An 18053-nucleotide genomic window follows, 5' to 3' on the forward strand; every position below is an offset into this window, starting at 1 on the left:
TTACTTAAAAAAATTGCAGAGGTTTAATTCAATGTTGTCATCTTTGTTTAGGAAGATGGTGTTTCTGTTGAGAATGTATTGCTCCAAAGGAGCATTCTGTTCTTTCATTTGACAGTGGAATCGAAAAAAGGTAAAACATTACAGGAAAGAGAGAATACTTTTACAGTGTTTGTTGAAATGAAACTAAAATTGTGTTCCTGTACATTGCTCTGTTAAGAGATTGATGTGTTACTGACCTCCTTGCACAAGTGGTCGGGGAGGAAGACAGTTTCCATTTATAGGAATCTAGTGAGTTTAATTTAAGCAAGGTAATTATATATCTGTGGATTGTTCTTGTCCCGCTCCAGGTACTCCCTGTCGATAAGGCTCTCAATCCTTTTCTTCAGATCAGCTGGTTTTATCGGAAACTTGAGCTGTAACCGACAATAATAAAAGAACAGTTCAGTCAATATTCAGCATGGATGGCAAAAAAGAAAGAAAAAGAAAACAAAACATTGCCAAGCAATTTGGCTATTTTCACGTGTTTTTTATTTCGCGGGGATACGTGCTCTCTTTATTGTCTTATGTGGGCGTGTCACAACAGAGGATCCCGTGCTTTTTTTCAGCACGGGATCCCGTTTTCCTAGCAATCCTCTATAATTTTCGAGACTTCCAGAGTTGAAACACCAGTGTTGGACAGGGAAAGAGTGTAAAAGAGAGGCTAATTGAGACCTCAACAGTATTTATAGATTTGGCTACTTGTGCAAGCTTTTACCCTAATACGGATTAATCACACTCAAAAAGTTTTGAAATAGTTTCACCAGATGACCAATCTGAATCTGCATTACCTGCTGGAAGAGTTCAGTTATCAAGAGAGTGTGGCTTAGTACTTTTCTAGTCTTCATTATGCGTACAATTGCAGCATCAACCTGCAATATGAACACAGTAACAAACAATTAAGCAGGAGAATTGAAAGAGTTGTTTAAGGATGGAGTTACTCAGGCACTTCGACAAGTCAAGGCAACTTAAAGGTATAGTGTGTGTGTGTATGTGTGTGTGTGTGTTTTTTCTTTTTCTTTTTCTTTTTCTTTTTCAATGGCAATAAGTGATGCACTAAAAAATAGAAAATGAATGGGGAACCTGATATTGGCGATCCTGGAACACTCTTTCTGTGGTGCTTGCATTTTCTTCTACGGTCTCCTTCATCTGGATCGCATTTACCTGGTCTCTTACGATGTTAAATCCTGTTTAAGCTGAAAACCACAGCATGACAAATGAAACTCACCTTTATGCGGTAAAGAGGACCACTGAATTCCTCGTTAAATACAAATGAGTCCTCATCCTCCACTTCTCTTCCTTTGGGGAACTGTAAAATACCCCCCGCATTTTCAAATCTTCAGACTGGAATGTCACAACACTAATCATAAAGAAGCAACTAAGCCACCCACCTTTTGAAGTACACGGACTTTGCCACATGCGACAGACTGCAAAGTCCTCCTCAACTCTTTATCCTCAATGCCTGTAGAGTCCTTGATATCTTGAAAGGTAAGCTTTTGGGCATCATTGAACAGCATCAAAACAACAGTCTGGTGCACGTATGAATGAGTAAAAGAATAAGATTACTGGCTGACAGAGATGTCAATAAGATAGAGAGCATATATAATAAGCAAATAATTCAAAGACCCACCTGGAACAGTGACACTGCCAACTCCTTTTTACCGTTTGGGAACTCTGCTTTCAATACACAATGACCCAAAGAATTTTGCCACATTAAGCGCCTCCCACTATACTTACTCAAATAGAACTCTTTGAAAATGTCCTGGTGTTACCAAACAGTGACAAGGGGAAGAAATCATTCAAAAAAATGAACTAAAGAATCATGAATTGCTCAAGACATTGTGCGTATAACCTGATAAACCTGTTGTTAACAAGAAGTGACAAGGGAAAGAAATCATTCCAAAAAAAAAGAGAGAGAACTAAAGAAACATGGATGGGTTTGCCCAACACATTGTGCCTATAACCTGATAAACGTTCAGTTCGTGAGGAAGCCGAACATCCATGGGCGGATATGTAGGCCAGTAACTGCAGAAGCCAAGATAGCAAAATTAGTCTTCCAAGTAAAAAAAATTGGGTGATCAGATGATTTGCATGCGTGGCGGCATATGGATTATACAAAACCCGATTCATTTGCATGATGCTAAAATTGATTGAATAGGACCCACCCAGTTGTTAAGACATGGACGCTCATCTCAATCCCTGAGGGGAGTTTCGTCCTTGCTTGAGATGACTGTTTGAAAGACTCATTTATCTCTTTTGATAATTCAATATCCTGGGAAAGTTTCAGCATTAGATTATATTCATAAGCAAGAATAGTTGTGCTCTAGAAATATATCTATCAAGATTTTGTAAGGAAATATTAATAAGTGAACGAGTCTGAGGGAGCAGTCTGCATTAAACTACTTTCATAGGTATGCTGGGGTCAAACTTGCAACCTCACAGTTGCAATAAAAAGCACCGTCCAATTGAGCTATGGGCTCAACCCCATCGGATTACAATACATGAAATAGACAGAAATAAATGGTATTGTCATATCACAAACCGGTTATTGTGTAGAGATCTAAACAACAATAGTCACAAACCAACAAGAGATATGAGTAGTTCGGCACTGTGCCTTCGTCCATGAGAGCCATTATATCAATTAGGACTACAAGTTCTCTTTTCATCCTCTCCTCTCAATCAAAAAATGCCCAAACAAAATTCACCAACACGTAACCCTAATATGTGGCATATATGTTAATGCCACTACATCAAGAATTAACGAAAAATACCCTTATAGCGCAAATTAGTCCGCTAGGAGAAGAGTGTTTCACAATTTCTACTCGCATGTGTGTCACGAACATTAGTACCCTAAGGTGATAAATCATTGCCAGAATACAAGACATTTGCTCAACATCATCATTGAAAGATGGGCGTTGGGGGGTTCTGAGAGATGAAAATAGGGATGTTAGGTGGGCGTTCGTGGGCCCTATTGGAATAGCTGACTCGAGCGAGGCGGAAGTGCAGGCCGTCCATCAAGGGATTAAATTATTGGCGGGGTTTGACCTCAATCATGTTGTGGTGGAAGGAGATTCCCTTAATGTCATTTGGTGGCTTTTCGGCTCCCACCCTTTTCCTTGGCGTTTCGCGGACTTCTTCAATGAGATTTTCGACATTTTGGGTTCTAATTGTATCTCCTTTCATCATATTAGGAGATCGGCCAATGGTGTGTCAGATAAGTTGGCCAAAAGCGGAGCTCATCTGGAGATTCTAGAGCATTATGATTTTCTTCCTCGACTCCTTGTAGTCTCGCTCTTTTTGTACATACTTGTATATTTCCCGGGTTCTTTGAATTTTCTTGACCATTTCGGTCCTTTTAATGAAATTTTTTACCATTGAAAAAAGCATCATCATTGAAAGAAAATTTATTAATTGAAAGGGATCCTATAAATGTCCTTTCATAGGCCCAAAGAGAATCGATGGAACCTTGGAATTTGGTGGAAATCATTACGGAGATTTTAAAAGAGTAATAAAATCAAGCCATTGATGCGACACAAACCTAGATCTGCAAACAAAATGGAGGACTTTTTAGGAATGGAAGCATAGAGAAAGAGTTACCAATAGAAGATTCTATTACATTCTACTTGACAAGTCCATTAAGGAGGTTTCATGAAGCATAAGATGATTTCTCCTAATCTGGGTTTCGGCTGGATTTAAAGGTAAGCGTGGCATCTTTTGTCTTGGGGTGTTTCTGTTGTATTAATGTTGTAGCGGGACAGCCTGACAGGAGACCACATCCCTAATTGCAATTGCTAATGTATTGGTTTTGCTATATATATATAACATTTCTGTCCTTAATGCTCAAAAAAAGGTCTGCCAAGAAACACTTAACCTAACTGAGTATGTCTTGAATGGGATTGGAGCCATTTAGTTGGAGATTATTGAACCTTTTGCAATAGAAGATATATCTTAGCCATCATCAGTGATTTCTGCGTACCCTAGACCAGGTTCATTTACATGTCCAAGACTCATCTCTGTGATAGTCAGTTTCTCTTGTCACGTCAGCTTGCAATTACTTTGTTGCGTCTTAAATATTGCACCATGTAGTCTAAGGACTTATCAATCATCATAAAAAGGCAACAAACCTCAGTTATGATTTAAGGAAAGAGCTGCAAGAATTGTCATCTTAACAGCCAGCTTTTACGAGATGTCGCAGGATGTAAATGAGAAGACATTCTCCCTTTTATGATGAACAAGATATTCCGTAATTTGCAAAGAAATTTAAGCAAGCCATTGTATGCTCCTTACAATTCTGTTTGTATGTATATATGTGGACAGATATCAATAGTGTGAAGTCGGTGCAAATCCTTGAGATAGTTTTCCCCAAGAGGAATCAACCATCTTACTCTAATAAGTTTTTGAGTCCTTAAATTCCTCGCAATAGAGTGGTAGCATTTCTGCAATGAGAACACGTTTTAAAAGAAAAGCAGCTTATTTGGTTAGTTCATCATGGAATTATCCCAGTTTGGACCTTGATTATTGATTTTTTTTGGAAAGGTAAGTATAATATATAAAAGGGGCCAGGGGCCCAAGAAAGAGTACAAGAGGAAGTGACAAAATCAAAAGAAACAAAAAATCAAGGAGGAAGGAAATCAAATTTCTCAATAGTATCCTTAGATACCCCATCCTTGGCTAATTTGTCGGCAATACCATTAGCGGATCTCCTCACATGATAGGCTTGAATATGAGAGTCACCGATGATATCATGAATTTCATCAAACCATGAAGAAAATCTCCATGGAATTGAGTGAGATCCACTAATTCATCTAATCACATTCTTCGAGTCACCTTCGATCTCAACTTTAGCAATGTCATCATTTGCTAATAGCTTTATACCATAATGAATGGCTCGTACCTCTGCCTCATTTGCATATGAAATCCCAATAGGGCCTGAGTAAGCCCATATGACTTTTCCAAGATTATCTCTTAGCACGCCTCCGGTACCATATGGACCTTGATTATTGATATAAGTGGTTGGACAGATAGCTCGCCATTTAAGCTGTATGTCCATCTCATCATGACCACTTCGGGATCTCTGCACCTTGAGTCACAGAGCAGACTGATATGAACACAAAATGTCCTCAAGATGCTATCCTGGGAACCAGCTACATAACTGAACAGTGTCTGGACGGGAATGGTAGTTACCTTAAAACCATAATTGCCAACTCAAATTTTCTCTAAGCAATCCATAAATGTTTGTTCCTGCATGTAGAACACGGAACACAACAACTTTGTCTGTACAAGCATCCAACAATTAACCAAATCACCAGAGAACGAGTGTTAGGACTTTGGACCTCATTTCGGACCTTCAGATTTCCTTTTTACCTTGTGGGAGAGATACTAATCGAAGGTTGACTTTCTAACACTAGTTAGAAGCAGGGTTAAGTAGGCTCTGGCTGCTAGTGACCAGTACCCATCGGTCAACATGAAGCATTACCTTTTTCACTATTACCACTACTTTATGTTATCCTTGCATGTCTCCATGACCAGCTCGGTCATGTTTTTGTCTCCTCTCAACTCAAGTCAACTCAACTAAGCCTTTGTCCCAAACTAGCTAGGGTCAGCTACTGAATCCTTTAGAAAATTAGTTTTTGTCTCTATATTTTTTTAACAAAGTTTTTACCAAAGTAAAGAAGCAAAAGAAGAAAAGCACTAGAATAGCAGCAAAAAGTCATCCATGACATCGCGGTTGCCATATTAATTTGAAATTGGCATCTTTTCTTTGTACTCTCTTTTTTTCCTGATTTTTGGCCACTATTTTTTTTTAAATAGTAGCCAATAATATTAATATAAAGGACTGAGACGGTCAACATACAACGAGAGAAAGAGAGTACAATAGGGAGCAATAATCAGAAAGAGAACATCACGGCAGGAGAGAGTCATAAAGTGCTAGAGAATCCTTAAAGACTCCATCTCTAGCTAAACAGTCCGCCACCTGATTAGCAGATCTTTGTACTCACTTTTTTGTCATAATAGTATTGAAATTTCACTAAACCAATAAGAAGATGCAGCAATTTGTAACAACAAATGATGAGGCAAATGAAAAAGTAAATCCCAATTCATAAATCAAATAAGATCTTGGAAAGTTGCACACCTTAAACATTCCTTCTAGCTTATTAGTAAACTGGCTGCCACATTCGGTCTTGAGCTGAAACAATGAAAGGAACTTGCTGATAAAAACAATAAATTAAATGATAAATGTTCCACAAACATCTTATGATAAATAGTGTCATTCAAAAAAAAAGTCAGAAATGAATTAGAGCAATCCTTTTTACCTTAGAGATCATTGACTTCTCGGCATCAATGGAAGCACTCTTTCCCAGCAGTAACCTTTTAGCAAGATCCTTCTTATAGAATGCTTCAAACACATCTTTACCCTGAATTAACAGGAGAGAAAATATGACAAACATATACCAGTATGCAACAGCATGAGCAACAAACACTAAAAGACAGAGGGAAAAGTTAAACATGAGCATAGATTTCATTAAAATTGGATGTCCAAGTGGCTAACCTGTATAAATCTAAACAAAACCAAAACTTTATCAAGTGTACCCTCCAATTCCTCTTCAGATGTACCCTTGTTACCAGCACGAAGCTTCTCATCCAGAAACTTTGCAATGAGCTCAGCAGGCCGGTTCTGTTAAAAAAAATACATATCATGTGCTTCGTTTAAAATTAATTAAAAATCAAAGAGTATCATGATAAAGCATTCCAAGATGAACGACATTTGGGGTAAAGGGGAAAATAGAACAATTCATCATCTAAACAATTGCAAGCCATTATATTATTAAAACCTTGCAAAAGGTGTGGGATTAGTCCCCTACAAGTTTCTTAGTTGGTTACTACATATTTCTACCACTCAGAATCAGAATATGGGATCAGTAGTTTGGCTAATTTTCCCATGCTACCACATTTCGGACAAAATATGTCGGTTTCGGCTGAAATATTTTGGTATCGAAGGCAGGCAAAACCATGATGCAGTTAAGTTAAAACAAATACAACATTTCGGTCAAAATTTCGACCGCTTTGGTGTTATGTCAGTGTTGTTTTGCTCGTATACACCGAAATAATGTTACACCGACAGTATATGAATTACCTTATTTCGGTCAAAACTTCAAATTTTCGACCAAAATCGCTCCAAACCTCCCATTTTCACTCTGAAGCTCAGATATGTATGCGTATTCATTTTTATTAATTGATTCTACTATTATTATGCACTAATGCATTGACTAAGATGCATTGGCACATGGATTCCCAGTATACAAGTTTCACTCAAACACAAATACATGCAATTTTCATATTACAAAAATACCTATATTCTGTGCTTCAGGGGTGTTTCCCCTGGTCCTCATTTGGGATGGGATGGGGGTTGGTGCCATCCTATTCCAAGAAATGGATTCCTACTTTTAATCCAACTCATTTAAAATCATACATTATGTTATGGAGTAGTAAGCATGTGATAAAAAAGTGCTAGATGGATTTTGATATCAGTAGTTCAGCACTAAAATGATACCAAGTTTAGGAAAGATCCAGATGAGGTACATCGGGCATGCTCAAAGGAAAGGCGGTGTGATCCTTGTGGACATGAAATTGTATGGAAGATAAATGATAAATGGCAAATGAACATGTTGAAACCATGCTACAAGCTACGTCACAAATATCGTTGTCGGGGATTTCTCGGCAAGGGAAAATTTCAGTATATATATATATATATATTTTTTTTTTTTTTATTTATTTTTTTTTTTTTTTTTTTTGGGCTTTATATTGGGAAAAACAATAAATTAAAATTATTTAAAAATATAAAAAATATATAAGTTAAGAAAAAAATACAAAATAAAAATATCATAAAAATTACCATTAAAAAAATGTCATAAAAACTATAGCGATATTATCCTTTATGGAAAAGGCATCCGACTTTCATATGATCTTGCAAACCTGGCGTAAATTAATGAGATGTTCAAACGCATCCTTTATGGTGTTGGAAAACGCGTCATTTCTGGAGAAGCTTTCTTCCCAAATTGTATCAAGAGAAGCCTTAAACTCTAAGATAGAGGACACCAAATCTTTGTCTTTCTCTTCATCCATGACAATGCCTTGCCCAGTTCTCCTGATATATGAGCTAAGGGCCTGCCGTAGGGATTCAAGAGCATTAACTCTTAAAAACAATGAGTGCATCCTCCCAAGGTCCTCAATGCGATTTGCATCCATAAGCATTGTGAATCCCTGATCAAATGAAAAAATTAAGCTCATTGCAAAGGGGTAAAGATTTTTTTTTTTTTTATTTTTTTTTTTTTTAAAATAAAAATAAACTATTGCTAATGGGTGTAATTGCATAATTTGACGACAGAGCACTGCCCCATCAAAGAACCAAAATGTAATAAATCAGTGATCCCTCACCTTATCAAGAATCGCAGATGTATGACGGTCAAGAAGTTGCCTTTCGGCAGCAGCCACTAGTGGCTTTCTTGTACTTGCATCCAGGTAGAGTAAGCACCTTTCATGTTCTTCGTGCAATCTTAACTGCAAGCATGCATCAAATCAATACTTTCAAAAGTAAAGCCAATCATGAAAATTGAAGTCATGTAGAAGCCAGAGTTTATTCAGACAAGAGAAGGTATGAATGCATGTATATTTCAAGTATTTAAATTTTAAAATATCACAAAAGAAGAGAAAGAACAGAGCCAATCACGTCTACTACAAAAAAAGCAATCACAACAAAGCACCTCGACATGTTTCAAGTAATCTGGAACGTCCGATTGCTGCATGTATTTCACACCCTCAGAAGCATAAAATTCAGATGTGCACTCCAGAAATCGTGTTTCAAAGCTTTCTGTGTAGATTCCTAGAGCAGTAAACATCTTCAGAAGATGGTTAAGGAGCGTTCTATCAATAGCTTCACCTAATCTGATAAATGACAAACAGAATATTGCACATTAGATCAAAATTCATGAATTCTTTCCAAGAGAAAAACCAACAACAACAGAAAAATGAATCAATTAACCATTATTCCACCGCTAAATAGAATCTAGCCAACAGCTTAGGTTTAAAAGTTAACAGATATCTTGCAAGAAGAAATAAATATATTGATCCTTAGAATTATGACATTCTAAATAGCTGAGTTTCAACACAATTAATATAATAATTACAGTATAGAGATCCATCTAAGTAGCTGCAGATTAAAAATAATTACGAGATTGTATCCATCTTAGAGGCAAAAAATAGAATGTTCCATGAGAATCACAAAAGTATAATGCCTCTCACAATTCTGAAAATGGATAAAAGGGCGGTCGAGTGCACGAGGCTCCCGCCAAAAATAAATATTTATAATTTGGAACAGAATATTTATAATTTGAAACAGAATACCTAAACCTGCATTGAAATTCAAATCTTAAAATCGTCATAAATACCTCTCCTTCTCTATCAATCTTAAAAGACCAGTGACTGTTTTGTGTTTAACTTCCGTAGATGAACACAAATGCTTGCGAAACAGTTGCAACCCCATGTCCCACAACGAGCATACATTTGGGGTCTGTTTCACATATGTTCTGTCAAGATATAAGGCTATACCACGAATCATCAGCATCTGGTCACAAAGATCCTGCCAGCATTTCTCTACTAATGACAAAAATACCACCAAATCTGGGCTCTGCCCAACCAAAGAGTGAATTGTTGCTGATATGTGTGCTTCACATTCCTTCTGGATTCGTTGATAAAGATTTCCTCCCATCTTGTGTAGACAAAGATCATTAACAGCCTGTGCCAAAGACCAGGTGATTTGTTGTGGCCATGAATTCGCAGAAGATACTAACAGTTGGAAAAATAACACAATATAATGTGATAAACTACCTGATAAAGCTTTTCAGAGTCACAAGGATCTGGTTGCTTCAGGAATATAGCACTAATAGCTGACTTCAAAGTTGCCCATGTATCTTCTTCAAAATTTGGAGGCAGCTTGGGTTTCTCTTCGTAGCACAAAAACACAAACACATGATTATTAGTCCATTATCTAATGTATAACTGGGAAGAAATAACCATATCCCTCTTTTTTTAATGGCAACAGCCATATCCCCTTAATAATGATTTGGGAATGAACCCTGTGAGGTGGAAAGAGAAAGTAGCCTTTTAGTGTATTTTCACCTTCAACAGATGTTTTCTGCCCACAGATTCATTTTATAAGTGGCAGCTTTAAAAATAGATGCATTCAGTACTGCAATAAACAAGAGATTACTGCAATATTATCTCAAGATTAGTGATGGTTTTAGCTAGAAACGGCCGGCGGGGGGGGGGGGGGGGCGGTTCTGGCTGGTTTGCTGGCTTCAACAGATGTTTTCTGCCCACAGATTCATTTTATAAGTGCCAGCTTTAAAAATAGATGCATTCAGTACTGCAATAAACAAGAGATTACTGCAATATTATCTCAAGATTAGTGATGGTTTTAGCTGGAAACGAGGAGGGGGGGGGGGGGGGTCTGGCTGGTTGGCTGGCTTTAGGATACATTCTCATTCAACATACATGCTGGTAATGTACAATTTTTCTAATAATTTCTCAAAAGAAAAACATAATGATGATAACCCACAATTATATTTTCCATGAAACATCAAGGGAATTTACCTAAAGCAGATGCTATGAATACTTATGTTGAATCGTTAACAAAACAAATGCTATTTTCTAAAAAAATAAAATAAAAAAAAATAAACAATTGCTAGAAAAATTACAGGTACGAGCATGCCACGGCACAAGAGGGGAATAACATGTATAAGGAATTAGAGGAAAATATATGAAACTTGGAGGAGGCAATACTCCTACAACAACTTGAGGCTTTCATGTATATCATTTAAAGAATTTTACAAAGTTGCCCTCTGCAATTTGGGACGATTTCAAACATGATGAGAGGAACGTTTCTCCACAGTTTGCCGAAAAGAATAATAAAGACTACATCCAATCTTTGCCCATTGCTATTGGGGTCAGAAGAACTGAGGAGAGGACTCACCCTATATAGATTTGAAGTTGCCTGGTTCGTTGTTCCAGGTTTCAAAAAGATTACAGTGAAGTGATGGCATGAACTTCATGTGAAGGATGGAAAGACTACCAATTTTGGAACAAGCTGAAAATGCTACAGAAATTAAATCTATGAAGCAAAGAGTGTTTGGGGAGTCCTAAAGCAAAAAAAAAGAAAAGACTAACAGTCTTGATAAGGAGAAGGAAGTACGGAGAATACCAAAAGAGGAAAGATTAAGAGCAAGCAATGAATACAAGATTAACTTAGATGGGAGGAGATAATAATCCAATATGTCTTGGATAAAAGATGGAGACAGGAACAATGCTTTATTCCATTGGGTGCCAATGCTAGAACTAGAAGAAATATTATCCAATGTATCAAGGTGCGTGATCAGCTTATTGAGGTGAAAAGGGAGATTGAAGAAGTAATTGTCAGTTATTATTTTGTGACATACTCCAAAGAGGGAGTACAAAGGCCAAATCATGATAAATTGATTTTCAAAGCCCTTGCCAAATCTATTAAAGCTAGATAGATGGTTGGGGAGGGAGTTTGACGAAGAGGACGTTGAAAAGGCAATTTTAGCATGAACAAGGAGAAAGGTCCAGGAATTCACTGGTAACTTCTTAGTCAAATCATTCTACTTCAACCTAGTCGTTTGCTCGCATCTTCCAAGGTAGCTAGAGTTTGGTCATTCCAAGCACCCCCTTGAGTATGTTTTTGGGTAGGCGGCGCTAAGGAGAAGAATTCAAACTGTTGACTTCCTTCGAAAAAGGAAGATGATTATCATTGATCATTGTGCCTTATGCATGGAGGCGGGTGAAATAGCGGATCACCTTCTTATTCATTGTAAAGTTGCTAGAGAAGTATAGGGTGAATCAGTTGGTAGATTCGGCATTTTTGGGTCTTCCCGGAAAGATTGGATGACCTTCTCAAATGTTAGTCCTCAGCCCCTTGGAAGCAGAAAGGGAAAAAGTTTTGGAACGTGTCTTTCCTAGCCACCATTTGGATGCTATGGAAGGAAAGGAACGCAAGAGTATTCAAAGGGATTTCTCGGAACCCGGAATTCCTATTTCTTAGAGTCTTAGCTCTAACGATATCCAGGGTGAAGATCCTCCCTTCTTTTAGGTTTGTTTTTGCTTACAATCTATGGGAAGGGTGCAGAGTGGTATGTGGAGTGGTGGTTTATAAGCAGAAAGTGACTCAAGAGTGGATCCCTCCAAGGGAGGACTTTATGAAACTCAACTTTGATGGTTCTAGCCAAGGCAACCTGGGCCGGAATTGGTGGGGTTCTTAGAAATTGCGAAGGAGAGGTCTTGCGGGCTTTTGCAGGCCCCATTGGGAGAGCCGATGCAACGGGGGCTAAAGTCAAAGCGGTTCACCAAGGCTTCAGATCGTTAGTGAGACAACGGGTGGAAAATGTGTTAGTTGAAGGAGATTCGTTGAGTGCCATTAGGTGGTTGAAGAAATCTAAAAAACCGCCTTGGAGATTTGTTCATCTTTTTGATGAAATGTTTAACTGGATGTCTCGATATTCATGTTCACTGATCTACTAATCAAGTGGCTGATCGCATTGTGAGTTGGAGTCTCTAAGGAAGCATTAGCTCTCTTTAACTCCCCTCCCCCTTAACCTCTCTTTTTTGTTTCTTTTCCTTTTTCCTTTTGTCGCTTAGTATTTTGACCATCTCAGTCCATTTTTCAATTGGCTACTATTGTAAAAAAAATGAGAAAGGTCTGGGCCTGAATTGGCTTTCAACTGGCATTTTTTCAAGAGTTTTGGTATATGGTCAAAGGTGAATTAATGGAAACAATCATAGAATTCCAAGTTATGGGTCAAATTAATAAAAACACAATACAATCTTTATTACTCTTACAGCAAAGAAGCAAAGTGCGATAAAGTCAGATTTCCAACCCATTAGTTTGGTAAATAGGTCGTACAAACTTGTGGGGAAAAAAAGTTGTCTTTAAGGTTCAATTAGTCTTATTGAATATTATCGCTTGTTTCCAAGGTTCATTTATTAAAGGCAAACCCTTGATGGAATTCTCATTACCAATGAATTACTTGGTTCAAAAAGTAGAGTAAGAAGCCCAGGCAAACATTGTAAAGTTGATTTGGAGAAGGCGTACCATCATGTGGAGTGGGATTTCCTTGATTACACAATGATGAGAACAGCTTCTAGGAAAAGGTGGGGATAATGGATTAAAGAATGTATCTCAACTGCATCATTTTCCATTCTTTTAAATGGCAGCTCGCTGTTTTTCTTTTCTTTTCTTCTTTTTTTTTTTTTTTGGTTGTTGGAAGCACTGAGGGGATAATGCAAGGGAACACATCGTCTGCTTTTATGTTCGTGATAGTAGGGGAGGCACAAGTAGAAGATAGTGATTTCTTGAAAGGTTTCGACATTGGTAGGAATCTTTTATTGATCTCCCAGCTAAACGGATCAAGCGTATCAAACTCAATCCTAGTATGGTGGAAGATCACACACGTCTGAAGTATAGAGGCGCTTGTAGAGCCTCACGATCTCAGTAGTAATACAGAATGGGTTGCAGCACCTCACTCCATCGATCAGCAAAGACTGTATACAGTTTGGTCTTCTCCTAGCACTGATGAAAGCAGGTGGTGTTTTTGTCTTCTCGTACATCCATTTAGATCGAATATCCAGAGACCATTTCATATCATCCTAAAGAATGTTTCAATTATACTCTTCCATGAGAAGAGCCCTCTTCGATATCTCCCCTTCCTCAGGACAATCTTCTTCCTTGCCGCCCAATGAACTGATTCTATCAAGTATGCCAATGTTTCTCTCCCCAACTGATCACTTCTCTTTAGCCCATTGCCACAACTTAGAATTGACAGATCTAAGTTCATGTGCCACCTGAATGTCCATTGGACCACCAACAGTTTAGTCATTCCACCTTGCCCCTGATCTATCCCACATCTTGGGTTACTCAAGGCAAGTAAACTCGAAACAAAGGGTTGAAGGGCCCAAGAACACAGCTTTGGGTCCAAAAGAAAGGGCATTGATCCGAAATTGTCCTACGAAGTGCAACCTGGATAGCCCCAGGGAAGTAGAAACATCATTGAGAGCAATGAAAGAGCTGATGCCATGGTAAGGCTCAGAGAATCGAAAACAATATATCATACTTTGGTACTTCCAAGAGAGCCATTTGCAAAATGGTCCAAGCTATAGCTCTTTTTCTCAACATCTTTGACATCTACAAATGATCCTCCTTGCAATGATATAGATTCTTTGGAAAGAAAGAAATGCCAGGGTGTTTAAAGGATTCTCAAAAATACCTCTCTTCCTATTTAACAAAATCATAGCCCTCACAATATCTTGGGTTAGAACCATTCCAAGTTTTGCATTTGTGTTTGCTTATGATTTGTGGCATGGATGGAGAGTGATATGCGAGGGTGTAAGGAATGAGCCTAGAATAACCCAATCTTGGGAGGCACCAGCTCAAGAATTCTTGAAACTCAACTTCGATGGTTCTAGTATGGGAAATCCGGGCCCATCTGGAATTGGGGGAGTTTTAAGAGATGACCAAGGAAATGTCATATGGGCCTTTTCGGGTCCGATTGGGATAGCGGATGCCAATGAGGCAGAAGTAAGGGCCATTCACCATGATATCAAGCTTCTTATAAATGTAGACATGGAAAAGGTGGAAATTGAAGGAGACTCAATGAATGTGATAAAATGGCTCAATGGCAATCAGTCAATACAGTGGAGGTTTGAGGCGTTTTTTGATGAAATTCAAGAACGAGTTGGAGAAGCTACTATACAAGCCTATCACGTAAAGAGGTCCGCAAACGGCGTAGCGGATAAACTAGCCCGAGATGAGGTTCTCCGGGCAAGCCTGGAGCAATTTGATTTTTTTACCGTCATGATTGATCTTTTGTACTTTGTATTATTTTTGCTCTGTATTTTTTGTTGTCATTTTTTACCTTCTTAGTCTCTTCCTCTTTATATTAATGATATTCGCCATTCAAAAAAAAAAAAACAAATGATCCTCCAACCATGACCAGATAATTGAACTTTAGTAAGAAACCGGGAGGGCAGGAGAGAAGAAACAGGAATAAAAAAAGATCAAGGATAAAAGCTATGATACCTTCTCATAAAGGCTCACATTATGAGTTGAGGGACACCAACAAAAGCCCATTTGACACTACACTGGCAGATGATTTTGTAATAAAACAAATGAACAAATAATTTATAAGCCCAATTTCACAGTTTATTATCAGAGAAAAGGTTATACTTGAGAACCATTATCTAGATTTGAACACCCTCTTGCATGCACACTGCTGGTCCAAGTAAACCAGAGCCTACAGCACTCAAACCTCTGTAAATGAAAAGAAAACCACAAACCCATTCTAAAAGAGAATGATGATACCCCTCAATCATCCCATTGCCATTTGAGTCCAGATACACTGTACCATCAGGATCCCTTATTTCAAAACATTGGGTATAGATACAAGGGAAATGATATCCCCCCCCCCCCCCCCTTTTAACGGTTTCTGTGAGAATGGTTCACTGTTTGAGGATAAATTCACCCCCCTTAACGTTTTTATTTGCCTTTAAAACTTAGCAGATAACGTTAAAGGGAAGGGGGGTATCATTCCCCAAATACAATCATAATTCCAAAGAAACCGCAGCTTCGGATTTCACTTGAGTACGGAACATACAAAGTTTTGGTAAGAGTAACATATCCGTTAGCATGGATTTGCATGTGTTTACATTTCCACACATTTCCAGTGCTCTTCAATCAGTGCAATTTGTAATTTACAGTAACCTTCCCCTTTCCAATTGAATCCTAATTACTCTTAATCAGAGAAAACAAATCATTCCAATCCAATGAACACAAAAGCTAGAATCTTTCCCTATAACTCTCTTCATTTAACCTAAGATTATTCTGTTAACCTCTACGCAGATACACGGATTTGCATGTGTTTACATTTTCATACATTTCCACTGCTCTTCAATTAGTGCAATTTGTAAATTACAGTGACCTTCCCATTTCCAATTGGATCCTGATTACTAGTAGGCAGAAAAAAAACAAATCATTCCAATCCAATAATATAAACACAAAAAGCTGAAATATTTACATAAAATTCTCCTCATTTAACCTAACATCATTCAGATGCGAGTGTTCATCAACAGAAAAATGTAATTGAGAGGCAATAGGAAACAACTAAAAGTAGTACCTTTGATGAGCTTGATGACGAGTTTTTTTGCAGGCTGAGGAGGGGTTGCCTTCTTCCTGGACAAATTGGCAGCCATGCCAGTGGTGTTGCCACTGCATCCTACAACTCCGAGTGCGATTGGAGAGATTTCGATGGCTTCGTTCTTGAGATCTTCGTCCACCAGCATAGAATCCTCTTCGTCGTTGTTGTTATAGTGGTGTTGTTCTCGCTGGAGGCCGTTCTTCTCGACGGAAAACGTCAGAGACTGAGATTTGGCTTTCTTCATGGTCGAGAAAGGGGGCCCACCTCCGCTGCCGCTGCTACTGTTACAGGTAGGACGCTTTGGGTGAGACATCAATCAATCATAGGGCATCGTATGAGACGAACCCCCAAAATCCAAAATCCAAAATCCGAGATCCGAACACAGAGATGAGAGGGCGGGTGAGAGGAGAAATGACAGAAAAATGGAGGTGATGATATTTGTTTTTGGGTTTGGGAGGGGGGCAGGGGCAGGGGCAGGGGCGGGGGCAAGGGCAAGGGCTCTCTCGACCCCCACCGAACAACTATGGTATGTATGACGCCAAAAATATGACATTTAAAAGGGTTTTTGATGATAAGACAAAAGAAATGGCAGTCCTCGAGCTACTCAAGTTTGCTACTCCCCGGCCATCTGTTTGGTAGGAGCTTCTGGAGTTGGTGGGGCCCGCATACCGTCCGACCAAAGAATCCACGCAGAAAGTCCACTTCTACTATCAATGGTAAAACGCAATTCCTTAGAGGAGATAAATAGAACATTTCCTACACACTTGCGTAGGTAAGTTACCTACACACTACCTTAAAATACAGTGGGGGCCCACATTGTTTGGGTGATCCAAACCATTCATTTGAATGATCCTCACATAGATGGGGTGTCCACAAAAAATCAGATCCATAGGATCATCCTAACCATTCAAACTATGGAGGCAAAAAATGGACTAATTTGTGAAGGTTTATACACGTCCATTTTACCTCCACAAATCGTAGGGTTGGGATGATCCTATGGATCTGATTTTTTGTGGACACCTTATCTATGTGAGGACCATTCAAATTAATTGTTTGGATCACCCAAACAATGTGGGCCCCCAAGTGTGTAGGAAATGTTCTCTCATATATATATGAGGAAAGTGAAGCTACACCGCCGGCTTAAAATACAATGGGCCCACATTATTTTGGTGATCCAAATAATTCATTTGATTGGCCCTCACATAGATAGGGTGTCCACCAAAAATCAGCTCCACCGCCGGTGTAGCTAACTTAGCTACACCGCCGGCTTAAAATACAATGGGCCCACATTGTTTTGGTGATCCAAATAATTCATTTGATTGGCCCTCACATACAATGGGCCCAGTGTAGCTTCGCTCTCTCTCTCTCTCTCTCTCTCTCTCTCTATATATATATATATATATATATATATATATATATAGAGAGAGAGAGAGAGAGATAGAGAGAATAGTGTTCTTGCGCAGCTGCTCGGATAGCTTATCTGAGCAGCTGCTTCAAAAACTCATGTGGCCCACATTTTTTGGGTGATCCAAGCATTCATTTGAAAGGCCCTTTAATGGGTGTGTACCAAAAATCAGCCCTATTGGATCATCCTAACCCAATCAAATGTGAAGGGAAAAATGGACAGACACTGTTTCTGACCATTTTTTCCCTCCACAAATGGCAGGGTTATGATGAGCTCATTTTTGGTACACACCTTGTCAATGGAAGGGCCTTCCAAATGACTGCTTTAGATCACCCAAAAAATGTGAGGCCACA

General features: G+C 38.6%; 1 protein-coding gene across 1 annotated transcript; it reads right to left on the bottom strand.

Moving 5' to 3' along the window:
* LOC143884191 (cullin-4-like) lies at positions 1-16786 on the bottom strand. The gene is made up of 17 exons (XM_077387622.1): positions 16275-16786; positions 9922-10037; positions 9483-9829; positions 8799-8979; positions 8473-8595; positions 8011-8298; positions 6587-6712; positions 6351-6452; positions 6170-6223; positions 2202-2308; positions 2001-2061; positions 1667-1798; positions 1428-1565; positions 1265-1345; positions 1120-1200; positions 828-908; positions 1-413 (listed from the first exon to the last, which is right to left on the bottom strand). Exons 1-17 carry the CDS (start codon positions 16606-16608, stop codon positions 300-302), a joined length of 2466 nt encoding a protein of 821 aa, XP_077243737.1. The 5' UTR covers positions 16609-16786; the 3' UTR covers positions 1-299.
* Between the last annotated feature and the right edge of the window lie 1267 nt (positions 16787-18053).

The sequence above is a fragment of the Tasmannia lanceolata genome, unplaced genomic scaffold, assembly GCF_043159265.1.
Source record: "Tasmannia lanceolata isolate RefF3 unplaced genomic scaffold, GAP_Taslan_0.1 ptg000008l, whole genome shotgun sequence".
Lineage (NCBI taxonomy): Eukaryota > Viridiplantae > Streptophyta > Magnoliopsida > Canellales > Winteraceae > Tasmannia > Tasmannia lanceolata.